At 43.0% G+C, this 14,304-nt stretch overlaps 1 protein-coding gene across 4 annotated transcripts in view; it reads right to left on the bottom strand.

Annotated features, from left to right (window-relative positions):
* Positions 1–308: 308 nt before the first annotated feature.
* The window catches only part of PMP22 (peripheral myelin protein 22), a 35,603-nt gene continuing 21,607 nt past the window's right edge, over positions 309–14,304 (bottom strand). For all 4 annotated transcript variants that reach the window (XM_011995290.1, XM_011995288.1, XM_011995287.1 and 1 more), the window contains exons 4-5: positions 10,338–10,478; positions 309–1,615 (exon numbers count right to left, since the gene is read on the bottom strand). In XM_011995290.1, the coding sequence (XP_011850680.1) occupies positions 1,452–1,615; positions 10,338–10,478 (305 nt within the window). In that variant the 3' untranslated portion in view covers positions 309–1,451. The remainder of the gene's footprint in view (positions 1,616–10,337; positions 10,479–14,304) is intronic.

Below are 14,304 nucleotides of genomic sequence, written 5' to 3' on the forward strand. Positions count from 1 at the left end.
GTCATCAGACAACAGAGCACCAGAGAGGGTTGAACTAAATGAATACTCAAGTTCTTTCCAGTCCATTTACAGCTTCCATTTCAGCTACAATTCCCAACTGTCTCCAATTAGCAGACATTTGCACAGATATCATGAAGGCACCATGTGCTCATAGTAGCATGTAAAACAGCTATGATTTTGGTGCCTTAGCACCATCCTATAACCCAAATCTCCAGCGCAACTTTGCTTTCCACTGAAGCTCTTCATCCTGCTCCAACAGGCACCTTGTACCCACACCCAAGTCCCCACAAAAACTCAAGAGAGACCAGTGAGTTACTCTGATGTTTATTTTAATGCATCTTAGTCCACACAGTTGGTATAAAATCAGAAAATGCAAAGCAAAATCAAAAGGTCTGGAGTCTTAGCATCAGAAGGGCACCGTATATACATCTACAGTTGGTGGCCAATACAAGTCATCGCCAGACAGTCCTTGGAGGCACAGAACAGCCTAGACCCAGCCAAGCTCTGGGAACTCATGGTCCCAAGGAGTCTAGACACTTGTTCTGATGCTCTGACCGTAAGAAAAATGTGGGAGTGATGAAGGCTTTATGATTTACTCATTATAGTAATAATAGCAGCCTAGCTAGGTACAAAAGCAGTTATAAACCATTTATATTACACATAATTATTCAGGTCTCCATTCTATCTTATGTTGTAAAATTGTTAATTGGATTTCCAGTGAGTCGTTTAGATGATTAGTGATAATAAGGAATGGTAAATCCATAGCACCATTTCAAAGATTTGTTGTCACTGATGTCTCATTTAGATGTGTGACCGAGATACTCCACCTGTAAGGGCAAGTATGCCAAAGCCACAAGCCGTGTTTTTGCGAGGGCTCCAGTTTGGGCATTTTGTCCGTGTGCGCGTAAAGCTTCACACAGAGGTTCAGGCAGCGGCCGTTTCTGTTGGATGCACCGGGTCACCCATCAGAAAAGGGCTTTTGGACATTTGGGGTTTCTACCCACACTTTGGTTTTCTAAATGAGGTGGACTGGGAGGGAGGTATCTTCTTTCAGATGAAAGGGAAGGGGCAAGATGGAGTTATTTTATTTCTGGGTAAAACAAAACAAACAAACAAAAAACAAAACAAAAATACTGAGCTGGATTATACTGTTAGGATGTAAAGTTCCTTAGCTACTTCTTTAAGGTTCAACACGAGGCTGATGGTCAACATAAAAAGCAAACAATACTATGTACATATATGTAAAAAGTGTTATAAATAGGTTTTATAAACCGGAGATATTATATACATCTCAATCAACAGCAACCCCCACCTCCACTGCTTTCTGTTTGGTTTGGTTTGAGTTTGGGATTTTCCGCTAGCTCTTTTTTTTTTTTTTTTTTCTGTTTTCTAGTTTCCCTTCCTCCCTTCCCTGTGTACGCTCAGAGCCTCAGACAGACTGTCTGGGCGCCTCATTCGCGTTTCCGCAAGATCACGTAGATGACACCGCTGAGAAGGGCCAGGGGGAAGGCCACCCAGGCCAGGATGTAGGCAAAGCCGTAGGAGTAATCCGAGTTGAGATGCCATTCCGGGTGCCTCACCGTGTAGATGGCCGCAGCACTCATCACACACAGACCTGGGGGAGGAGAGGGACAAGCTGGGTGAGGGAGAGTCCATGGTAGAGTGGCCCCGTCTCCGCCACCCCAGATGCTGACAAACGCTGGATAGGAAGAACATTTCCACCTCTGGAAAGAAATCTACTTCCAGGTCCAGAATTGAAAGGAGGTAGCTCGAAAATATGGAAACAAGGAAAATGACTTGCTCTCTACTTCCAATCTCGGCCATCCAGGCCTTAATCTCTGAGGGTTTTATTTACCTTTTCTGCCCTATTTCTCTTTCTTTAACTATCACCAGTTGCCAGGCCACACTATATGGCCAGCAGGCATTCAGGCTGCAAGAAAAACCTACCTGTCTCTTTGCAAGGGTGGTTGGGTATGGAAGCCCCTGGAAATCTATGCGCCACTCTACAAATGAGTAGTGGCATTATCTGAAGCCAATGGAAGTGAAATGACATTTTACCATTATTGGAGTCACGCCACGGTAAAAGGATTAAGCTCCATGCAGACCACAGGGGCCTATGGTCCCCCTAGCAGAGTTGCCATGTACCAGGTGAAGCAAGCAATGACTATGGACACTGCCAAATAGACAAAGAAATGTGTGGAGGGGAAAAAAGAAAGTGAGGAAGAAATGAGGACGCAGCAGACAGTACGAGTGGGAAACCACGCTGTGGAGGGTGAAAATGATCAAAGGCAAGCTCCATTTCCCTGGGTGCCCCAAGGTTGCATCTGAAGCCCAAGGAAGGCTAAAGGGCATTGGATACGCAGGCGGGTCAAGCGACCCTCCCTAGCCCACCACTGCAGCCCTTCGGTGTGGGAAAGAGAAGAAAGACCTCCACCTTGGGCCCTGTGGAACAGCCATGCTCAAACTGATGGCCCCAGCCCACGTGACAGTCAGCGCTCCCCCACGAGGAGGGGTCCAGTGATGTCAGCACCCCAGCCTGAAGCTGCACAAAGCCTGGTCTGTTTCCTCCCTGAAAACAGGGTCTTTGAGAAGCTCTGAGTGACTCCATTATAAATCCAGTATGCCGTGTGGGATTCATGCAGTTCCAGAGCTCCCAATGCACCCGCCCCCCCGGCCACCTACATCTAACCTCACTGCTATTTGGGCTGCTGTTTTACTGGACACTGCAACTTTGTTTGAGGACAGTACAGAAGTGGGAATACGCCACAGGAACCACCCTGTTAAGCCTGTCCTCCAGCAACTCAGAGGAGAAAACTCCCGCTTGATTGGACCCCGTCAAGAGAGCCATACAATAGTCTTGGAACCAAGATGGGACAGCATCCAGGACCTGCCACCTACAGGAAGTTCAGAAAACGGCAAAGATGGCCATGTCAGGAGCGAAATCATCGCTGGTTAATTGTTGATTGAGGAAAACAGCAGTTTTGATCTGCTGGGGACACACTTTATTTGCCTTGAGGTCCAGGATCCTTAATTATCTTGTCCCACTGTTCCATAGTTTGCCTCTCCAAAGTGCTAACTCTTGTCTTTAAGAAATATTGAAGTTGGCCAGGCACGGTGGCTCACGCCTGTAACCCCAGCACTTTGGAAGGCCGAGGCGGGTGGATCACGAGGTCAGGAGATCGAGACCATCCTGGCCAACACGGTGAAACCTCGTCTCTACTAAAACTACAAAAATTAGCCGGGCATAGTGGCGGGCGCCTGTAGTCCCAGCTACTCGAGAGGATGAGGCAGGAGAATGGCGTGAACCCGGGAGGCGGAGGTTGCAGTGAGCCGAGATCACACCACTGCACTCCAGCCTGGGCGACAGAGCAAGACTCCGTCTCAAAAAAAAAAGAAAGAAAGAAATACTGAAGTTGTCTCTTGGGCTCTGTCTGATTTATCTAATGAGGGCAGGGCTATAAAAAAGGAAACATGATCTTGGCAGAGAGCAAGGTGTTAACAGAGTGCTAGCAGGGCAGGACAACACTTACTGTCATGCAGGCAGGGCTCCCAAATGGGCTGTCTAACCAGATCTGGCATGAGAAATGCCTCGGGAGCTGAGTGGACCAGCTACTTCCCGATTTCACTGGCTAAGAGGAAATATCAGATTCCATCTTTGAACAAGAGGGACAGAAAGAGGCAATATACAGAAGTGCAGTGACTACACAGCTTAATGTGTATGACTTTCATCTTAGTAGAATCTCAGCAGTGAATGACTCTAAGCTGAACTGTGATAAGCAGTAAACTCAGATACCTACAAAGCCAAAGAGAGGATACACACTTTATATGATTGTTGTCAGGAGACTGATGTTTTAGGGAATATATTATTACGAGATTGTCTGCATGTAAAGCAATAGATGCACACTGAAAGAGAGAAGAATGATTCTTTGGCTGGGTTCCTGCTGTCTGCAACCCAACGCAGTTAATGTCATCCAGTGGTCATCTCCAAAAGCCAAATAGTCCTCCTAATAAGTGGATTGTCACTCACTTTCTCAGCAACCAGTAGGTGCAGATGCATCACCAGGTCCCCGTGGCAAGGGTAAGTGAGGCCCTGAGGCACAGGCAGATGTTCTGCTCTTTGGCAATGACTGGGACTCCCTGGGAGTGGCCTGAGTCTGGGAGCATAGGTCGGCTTAAAGCAGAAGGACACTGACCCTGTCCGGACAACACAAATGTGCGCTGGGCGTTCAACTTACAAGAGTTTCTCCCTGTCTCAGGATGGCTAGGTCTGCAACAACTTCCTGCAAGTTCTCCCTAAAGCCCCTTTGAAGAGAAAGTCTTAAGCTCCTTTAACAGTGACTGCAACTCCACATGAGTGATTAGAGCCCAGAGGTTTTGGAAGGGAGCACCCAAGGAGCCAAGGTCAAAGGAAGCAGCTGAGGGAATTCCCAGTACATCTTTATCATCTCCACTCCCTTTGGTTCAGTGAACATTTAATGAGTGCCTACTGCATGCGGGCACTCTTCTAGCTGCTGTTCTAGATGCACCAAGGTAAGTGAGACGTGGCTCCTACCTTAAGGACTGTGTGTCTAGAAGACAGACATTTGCATATAATTTCGAGATCGTCCGATGGAATTTCAAGAGAGGGAAGGAAATGCAGCAGATGCCCCAAGAGCATAGACGGGCACTGAGTCCATACTGGGGAACTGGAGAAGCCACACGGACTCTCATATAATAGGCTGATAGCTCACTAAGGGTCAGGAAAGAAAGGACCTTACATGACATGTTAAGGAAGTTGTGATGAGAAGCCTCTGAGGAAGCTTCAGCAGAGGAGAAACATGATCAGATGCATGTTTTAGAATGATCACTCTGGCCACAGTACAGAAAATGGATTCACAGGCAGGGACAAGGCAGGCAGCTGGAAGGCGCATGAGGAGGCCTTTGCATAGCTGCACTGGGGTTAGTGAGTCAAGACAAAAGAAATGGGTGTAATGCCTACGGAGGATGCTGACCAAACACAGGACTCAGTAGAAGGCTGACTGTGGGGCGAGGGATAGAAGAGAGGCCAGCACGACCGCCTGATGTGTTCACTCAGGCAAGTGGGAACACGGCGATGTCTCAGAAGCCAGGGGAATAAAGCTTCAAAGAGTGAGTAGCTAACAGTATTGAAAGGAGCAGAGTGATCCAACAAATTAAAGACTTCAAAGTGTACTTTGGTAACCTCAGCAAAAGCACTTTCATTTGAGAGCCTGGGGCAGAAGCCAGAGAGAAGTTGGTTGGAAGGGATGTCAGTGAGACTACCGGGGTGGTCACTGGAAGGTGCAGCTATGATGTTGGGTTGATGAGTGGGTGCCTCTGTCTCCCTCCCCCTTCATCCTCAGGGCAATAAGCTAGGGCAGGAAGGGGCTATGAGGCCTGTTCCTCTGAAAGCAAGAAGCTTCTCTGTGTTTCTGTGATTGAAGCCCACTCCTTTTTCATTTTCGGTATCAAGTGACCATTGCTGCCTAGAAAGCCACCCATAGCATTGACTCTGATCTGGGCATGGCCAATGAGACATCCATAATCATTTACCCCTAACAAAAATGTCTAAATGTGGTATTCTACATAAGCCATCTTTGAATCACTGTGAACAGGATGGCACTGAACTTTTATTAATTCCCCCCACCAAATTCTTTTTTTTTTCTTAGAGAGGCAGGGTCTTACTCTGTCACCCAGGCTGGAGCAAGCACAGAGGCCTGATCATAGTTTACTGTAGTCTTGACCTCCCAGATTCAAGCAATCCTCCTCCCTCAGCCTCCTGAATAGCTGGGACCACAGGCGTGCTCCAAGGCACGTGGCTAATTTTTAAATCATTTTCTGTAGAGATGGCATCTCGCTTTGTTGCCCAGGCTGGTCTCGAACTCCTGGCTTCAAGCAATCCTCTCACCTCAGTCTTCCACAGTGTTGGGATTACAGGCATTAGCCACCACATCTGGCCCAAATCCTTTTATTCTAAATGCTCTATAGCTATATTGATCTTTCTATTAACAAAACAAATGAGCAACAATAACAAAAAGAGCAAGTGAAACTCACTCACGAGTGCCCTCTACTCTTTCTGTTCTTAATCCCACTAACTACACATTTGACTTGAGTTTGATTCTGCCAAGAAAACACAATTATCTAATCATCCAACCAATAGTTTTATTCAGGCTCCTCTATGTGCCCCACATGGAGCTTGATGCTGGGTATAAGCAGTGAAATAAATCAAAACGTGCAAATCTTCCTTTTAGGTCTGTGTCTAGGTTAATTTCTAGATGTTTTCCAGTCTAGTGTGACCCAATCCAACAGAGCTAAGGCACGGATAACTACTGTCTAGGAAAAGATGGCTATAGGTTCTGAAAATAAGAATGACGCCAAAGTCCAGACACAGGATCAGGATGTTTCTTCTCTAAGAAGTTGGTTTAGCTATTTCTGGGGAAATATCCTAGAAAACCTCACAGTGGGATTAGGGACAGTTTAATGGCTATGTCAGTGGTTCCCAACCCTAAATGCACGTCAGAGTCACCTAGGCAGTGGATCCATCCCAGAACTATTAAATGGGCTCCAGGGATGAGGCCTGAATACTGTCTTTTTTTTTTTTTTTTGGAGACAATCTCACTCTGTCACCCAGGCTGGAGTGCAGTGGCACAATCTTGGCTCACTGCAACCTCCATCTCCTGGGTTCAAGTGATTCTTCTCTGCCTCAGTTTCCCAAGTAGCTGGGAATACAGGTGCGCACCACTATACCTGGTTATTTTTTTTATTTTTAGTAGAGACAGGATTTCACCATGTTGGCCAGGCTGGTCTTGAATGCCTGACCTCAAGCGACCTGCCCACCTCAGCCTCCCAAAGTGCTGGGATTACAGGCGTGAGCCACTACGCCCAGCCCACTGTCACTTTTTTAATAAAAAAAAGGACCTCAGGTGATTCTGATGCACTACTCAGGTTGAAAGCACTGAACTAAAGGAAGGAGGCTTTTGATATGCATTTAAGAAGCAGCCAACCTAATGCAATCAAGAAGAGATAGTTCCTAACTGTAAGCCTGGTGGCTAAGTAAGGAAGAGATGATCTGGCAAACCATGGAGACCCCACACGACACACAGAGCTGTAATCTAGAGCAAGGAGACAGAGACAACTCCCAAACCTACAGTCAGCTCCAAGACCCCTAACGTCTTTCATGTGCTTTTCCTGAAAGCTCATGTGTGCCATCCATAAAGACTACAGCTGGGTCCACCAAGAGGAAGCTGTGCAGAGATAATGCAGCCCATAATAGCCACTTCCGGAGACTACACAGAGATTCTAGTGGTTTTCACTTAAAATGCTCCAGTGCATTGGACAGGCATTTGCCGGGCATGCACGCTCGTAGATTTTACATCCCGTGAGTGTGGAGCTACTTTCTTCTTCCTTCTGTCCTCCCTCTCTTTCTTTCTTTCTTTCTTTCCCTTCTTTCTTTTCTTTCCTTCTGTTTGTCAGTTTTAGCTTTTCCAACTATTTCATTGACGTTAAGTTGTCCCTTCCCAGGTTTTCCCAAAACCTGGGTTTCTCATCTCCAACAACCCTACGCTAATTAGCTCTTTAATTACTAACTTCTTACTAGTCTGTGAGTCAGAAAACCACATGATAAAATTGACTTAGAACTGTCACACAATAAGAGAACCAGGAAATCTCCAAGTAGAGTTCCTAACTCTTTCAGTTCTCAGCATTAGTGGAAAGACCCTGCAACCATTTCCAGTGCAACATCTTAGAGATCTGAGGTTCCCTGGAGACCAACTCTCAGATGACATTGACTGAGATTAACAACGGAGGACAGGACACTCTCCGGACTTACAAAATACAACTGCTATTACAGCTCAGCATTTCAAATTCAAGATAACTTCCTATTCAAATGTGGACCAACAGATAACTGAAAATTCAGTCTCATGAGAGGTAAGCAGCTAAATGTGAAAGGGATAAAGAGGACAAAGTCATGTGCTTTTACATTCGGAATTCTGCACTTCCAGCACAGTTCTAAACATCTTGTATTGACTTGGGAGGAGAATGAAGATAGTGAAGCAAGAGTGGATTAGTAAACGTACTTAAATTGCAATACCTAGAAGAGTGTTTGGCTGAACTGAAATACTTTTAACACACAGTGCAGTTACATGAGTGACCTAAGTGTTCTTATCTCTGTACTTTGAGTTTTGGCCTAAAACGATGTAATGATGTTGCTAGAAAGACATTGCTAAAGGACTTAAAGCCGAATCAGCTCAACAGGATGAAAGAAGATGAAGGTACTAGCTAACCCAAGGAGCCCGTTCAACAGCAGCTTGCTGCTTCTTGGCTCCATATTTTCAGTGTGACTGGGTCTTATGCCACAGGCTTGTATTCATCACAGATGTTTGGAACTTCAGAATAATACATGATGCAAATTTGCATTTACCTTGCACTGTAAATCAGTTCCAATAAAAGATAATATAAAAGCCAGAGCTTCTGCCTTGGATTTTGTGTTCTTTAAATTTTTTGGTGGATGCTGTCTTTAAAATATAAGGAGAAGTACCTCACTATATTCAGCGTAACACTCACTCATCCCTGTCATGAACTGGGTGACCTTGGGCATTCATTTACCCTCTGGTGGGCTCAAATTATTCATCAGTAGAATAATGAGCCTGTACAAATAAAATGTGATTTTTTTCACATCAGACGGGTAATGTGCCAACATCATAACAAGGTTTGAGGGAGGCACATCTCACACATGAGCATGAAAACCCAGTCATCGCTTATGAAACTAACATTTCAATATAAATACATTATGAAACTTCTGGTTCTAAATCCATATTATCTTGAGGGCATATCCACTGATGCAATGGATATGATCATTATTTGATTTGATATCAAATTAAAACAAGTAAGCAAAAAAAAAAAACCCCAGAATATGTTACAGTTGTCTTTATTACAACTGAAAATTGAGTGAGTAAGGATAACTCTTCACTTTAACGTACCTAGAAATGATATCTCCTTGCATAATTAGTCATTTAACAGAGCCGGCAACCATCCAGGAGCTTGGCTTGGTGTCAGAAGACATGGGTAAGTAGCAAAGCACTGTCTGGTTTTGAAATCTCAAAATCGTGAGTATTGAAATGTTGTATTTAAGTATTTAATGAGAAGTGGTTAATCATTTACTTCCTTTTTTCAGGAAAGGGGAACTCTCTGGCTTCTAGACAAGGTCACCAACTCTAACCTCGGGCTGTGTCTTCCCATACAACCCTATTTAAGGCATTATATCCATCAAAAACACATGGGCTGCTTTCAACCTTCCAATGACTGCTCCTGAGTACAGGGTGGTAAAATGGTACCACAGGCATTCTGACAACCAGCTCAGAGAAGAGATGTTACATCCTTTGCCCTCTCAGAGGGTCAGAATTGAGAACATCTCACAGTACCTAGACATACTCTGGTACATATGAAGTTTGTGATCCATGAATTTGGACCACGGAATCCACCACTACATCTGGCTCTTACTTCTGTCCAATGCCCTGCTGGCTCCGTCAACAGTAAGTCAACAGACAGACATATAAGAGTTAATGAAGCAAGATGCTAGGCAGAATCCAGAAAAAAGTTGGAAGATGTCACCCTGTGTAATAGAAGTTTCTAGGTTCTGCACACCGTGCATATTTAAAATGTATTTAATGAGGGAAATTGAAGACAGTTTAGGGAGGAGATTAAGGAGACCTCTCATGTGTTTTCATGTGTTGTCATGGCCCATGTTTGGAAATGACAATATGTAACACAAGAACACCAAAATGAAGATATCAGAGGATGACAACAGTCAATCAAAGCCCAGTGGAATCTAGAAACTGGAAACAAGGAAGGTGAGAATTTGTCAGTGTGACTTCATCACTACCTGCTGGTAGAAGACACATACCTGATAACAACTTTGCCAGTTCTTAGCACATCGGGGCCATTTTCTGGAGGCATAATGTAATCTACAGGAAACAGCTCTCGAGCCTGACCTTTGCACTACGGATAGCCTCAGTATTCACCTCCGATTATGTGTCCAGATTGCCGTTTCATTCTTGGTGATACGCCTGGCTTGGGTGGGGACCTTCCTTTCAGATCCTCTAAGTTCTCTTTCATATGCATCTCATTCCAGGGAGAAGAACAGAGTTCTAAGTCCCAAGTTCTAAGACACATATACGTACACACCCACACATACAAGCACCCACACTCGCTTTATGGAAAGCATCCAATGGGGAGACTCATGAACATCAGCCATTCTGAGGCCACATCCTTCTACTAAACTAATCATTCCGCAGACTTGGATAGGCCCCGCTTCCACACGGACTTTACCATCCACAACTTACCAGCAAGGATTTGGAAGATTCCAGTGATGTAAAACCTGCCCCCTTTGGTGAGGGTGAAGAGTTGGCAGAAGAACAGGAACAGAGACAGAACGCTGAAGATGATCGACAGGATCATCGTGGCCTGGACAGACTGCAGCCATTCTGGGGAAAAGAGACACTTGGTTAGGAGAGCTGGCCCCGGCTGGGGGAGGGCTCTGCCTCAAGGGGCAGGGCCTGAGGGGCGGTGACTGCTGACAGCACAGTCCTCACAGGCAGCAGAAGCAGAAGCCCTTTTTCCTTAGCAGAACTCAATTTACTTTCACAATCTAAAAAGTCTTTCTTTATTTCAGTTTCTATTGGAGGAAAAAAATATATACATATATACATACACATATATGTACCGATATATACATATACACACACATATGTACCGATATGTACACATTACATGTTTATATACCTATATGTACAAATATGCACATATATGTATGTGTTTCTATATATATGTGTGTACATACACGTATACAAATACATGACACACACATATATATAAAACACATATGAACATTTAGGGAAGGGCTGTAAAAAAATGTCTATAGTTCCACCACTAGGAGTTAAAGTCATTTTAAAATATATTGAATTTCCTTCCAGTGTTGGTGCAAATGTGTTATTTATGTACATGTGTCTGTGTTAAAGAGGGCCTGAGCCCTGCCTACTGCCTTCCCTCTTCTTGCCCTCAGGGGTCTTTGAAGAGCTTATCGGAACTTCTGCATTCCAAGAAAAATAGTTTAAAACCACTGTTCAAATTATCTGCATTCCCCAAGGAGAGGTAAAGATCATGGGAATGGCTGTTAGAGCGCAAACTAATTTTTTAGAAGAATGGAAGAAAATACTGATGGAGGTATGCTCTCCATAGGTATGGAAATCCATTTGCCTGGGCAACCTGTATTTTTTTTTTTTTGGAAACTCTGATCATGGCCATTAGCCTCAGCGCAGAGCGGTGTGTGATCACAAACCACCAGACGGGATGAAGGCTTACACTTCCTTATCTCTGTTGAACCCCAAATCTCCAAGTTTCCAACTGAAATTCAGGCAGGAAGACAGTGCCTCCTATGATTTCTTCAGTTCACCATCTGCTGCAAATTCATGTCATTTCAGGGAGGAAAGAAGCAGCAACCTGAGTTCCACACTGTAGAGGGAAGCTCAGGGTAAAAAGCTGCATTTGGCCTCTGTCTTGTCTTCCAAGTGCCACAGAATGCTGGGGGCAGGCACCGCTCTCATGGAGGAAGAGCAACTGGGGAAGCTGCAGCATTTAATCCTTTCAGCTCAGTAACTGCCATATGTAATGTCTTCAAAAGCATACCTCAATGCTTCAACCAGTACTCACGGTTCTGAAACCTGGATGGTTTATAATTAAAAACTGAGTAAGATAAACTTGTTTTGAGTTGTAAGCAGCTCAAGGCAGAATTTTAAGGGTGCCAATTAGGTTAACCGTTACTAGAGTTTCACATAAGATGTTTCCAAGGCACAGACTGGAAATATTTTAGAGTTGGAAGAAACCTGAGAGATCAACTAGTCCCGCTCCTTTGCATTGAAAGAGAATTCCAGAGGTGTTTTCCTGAGTCCAAATGACACAGCCAAAAATCTGAGAGGCCTTTGATTCTAGTCTAGTACTCTTCACATTCAAGCACAACATATGCTTCTTTTATTTTTTCAATTTCTTTGTCAATTAAAGTAAGAAAATAATGGCTATAATAATGGGGTTGTGAGCCATCCTGATGTCACTCTTACATAACCTTAATTAAATGTTGGTCTTTATCCAGCATAGCGGCTCTTCTGGAGGAGCACTTTGCAATAAGGATAATGTTCCCATAATATTATTTGCTTAAAATAAAAAAATTATCTAGCACTTTGGTAGATGCAGCTGGAATTACAAAGAAATCTGAGACTCAAATCTGAAACTAAAACAAATAAAGGGACTCACTTTGGCTGGGAAATGTCCTTCCATGCGCATGCTCATGAGGAGTATGGCTGGTAGAGACAATATCTTAGCTTTCCTTCTCCAGTCCTGAGATACTGTCTTCACCCTTATCCCCGCGCCCCTGTCACTTTCAGCAGGAACTACTACGAGACCTCACATATACAGAAAACTTAAAATCTTTCTATGTTAAATCTATATAAACAGAAGGTGTCTAATATTTAATAATATAACCTAAACACTTCTTGAAACGTCTTTCAACAGTAACTTGAATTTTAGTCCCAACCCCATTACAACTGAGCTGTTTGCCATAAGTTGTTTCTCAAATCAAATCAGAGTTAGAGGATCAAGGACATTTTTATTCAATGAGCATTTGGCGAATACCTACTGTTTGGAGCCAAGCCCTCTGGTTGACTCTGATGATCCAGAGATGAAGAAGATGGTTTTCAACCATAAGCACAATAAATAAAACACATGCGTTAAGATAGTAAGTATATCATCAACCACATTACATGTGAATGGGTTCAAGGCACTCATAAGATATGGAATTTTATCTTTAAGACATTTTGGGAGGCTGAGGCGGGGGGAACACTTGAGGCCAGGAGTTCAAGACCAGCCTGGCCAACATGCCAAAACCCCATCTCTACAAAAAATACAAAAAAACTGGCCAGGTGTGGTGGTGGGCACCTGTAGTCCCAGCTGCTCGGGAGGTTGAGACAGGGAATCGCCTGAACTCAGGAGGTGGAGGTTGTAGTGAGCCAAGATCACACCACTGCACTCCAGCCTGGGCACAGAGAGAGACTCTGTCTAAAAAAGAAAAAAAGGACCTTGTAGCTATATTCTAATATAATAGAGACACCTAACACAAGCAACGGTCAAAAACAAAAAAGATTTTGAAAAGAAGCTTCAGGGAAATATTAACAAAAAAGAAAGAAGATAAATTAATAATAAAAAATAGAATTTATGTTGAAAGGATGAAAGTGACCAGAGAGTTGTTCGGTTGTTTCATAGAGGAAAGATTTGGTTTATTTGATATTTACTTCTGGTTTACATGATCTATGACTGAAGAAAATAAATGTTTATGCATATAATAACATGGCCTGGAAAAGTAAAAACCAAAAAATAATCCAAATATGAGAAGAAATTGTTAAAACCACAATAACAGTAGAAGACTTTAGCTTCCTTCCTCAAACTAGATGTCAAGTAGACCATAAATAAGAAAGAATATAGATTATATAAGAGGGTTAACAAATTTGGTCTAATAGATGTATCGAAAACTTGTGTCTATATAGCAAAAGACACACATTTTCTATACAGCAAAACCATAAGTTATTTTCAAACACACATGGGACAGCTTTTCAAACTGATTTTAAGGCAACAAAGAATATCGCAATAAATACCAAAGCAGAAATGTTATAGGCTCAACACATAACTAAAGGCAAACCGAAATTAGACATTAAAAACAAACTAGCCAAAATAAATTTGGAAATTTAAAAACAGCGCTCCAGATAATTCCTCGGATTAAAAAAATCAAGATGAAAAGTAAACATTTCTTCAGCAAGGAATTATATTGAGAGCCACATGGCACACCTGTGGGTTGTAGCCAAAGCAGTTCTCAGAGGACACTGTATACACTTCTAAGCATTTGCTAGAAAAATCTTTAAAAAGAGTGAACTAAACTTTCAACTCAAGAAGCTAGAAACAAAAACAACGAAATAAGTCCAAAATTAATTGACTTAATATGGATAAAAGCACAGACTAATGAGACAGGAAAAAATACTAAAATACTTTTAATAAAAATGTCTGGTTCAATGAACAATGACAGATAAGAAAAATTTTGAAGTAAACACAACAGCAACTAAAAACCAAAACGAACAAAAAGAAACTCAGAAAAACAAATAAAACCAGTGAGTCAAGATATCACCTACCAGATTTAAAACATATATGTATATTTTGCTTATTATAGTATATGGTATAAGTTAAATATACAGTTAATAATTATATACCTTA

The sequence above is a fragment of the Mandrillus leucophaeus genome, unplaced genomic scaffold, assembly GCF_000951045.1.
Source record: "Mandrillus leucophaeus isolate KB7577 unplaced genomic scaffold, Mleu.le_1.0 Scaffold480, whole genome shotgun sequence".
In the NCBI taxonomy this organism is placed as follows: Eukaryota; Metazoa; Chordata; class Mammalia; order Primates; family Cercopithecidae; genus Mandrillus; species Mandrillus leucophaeus.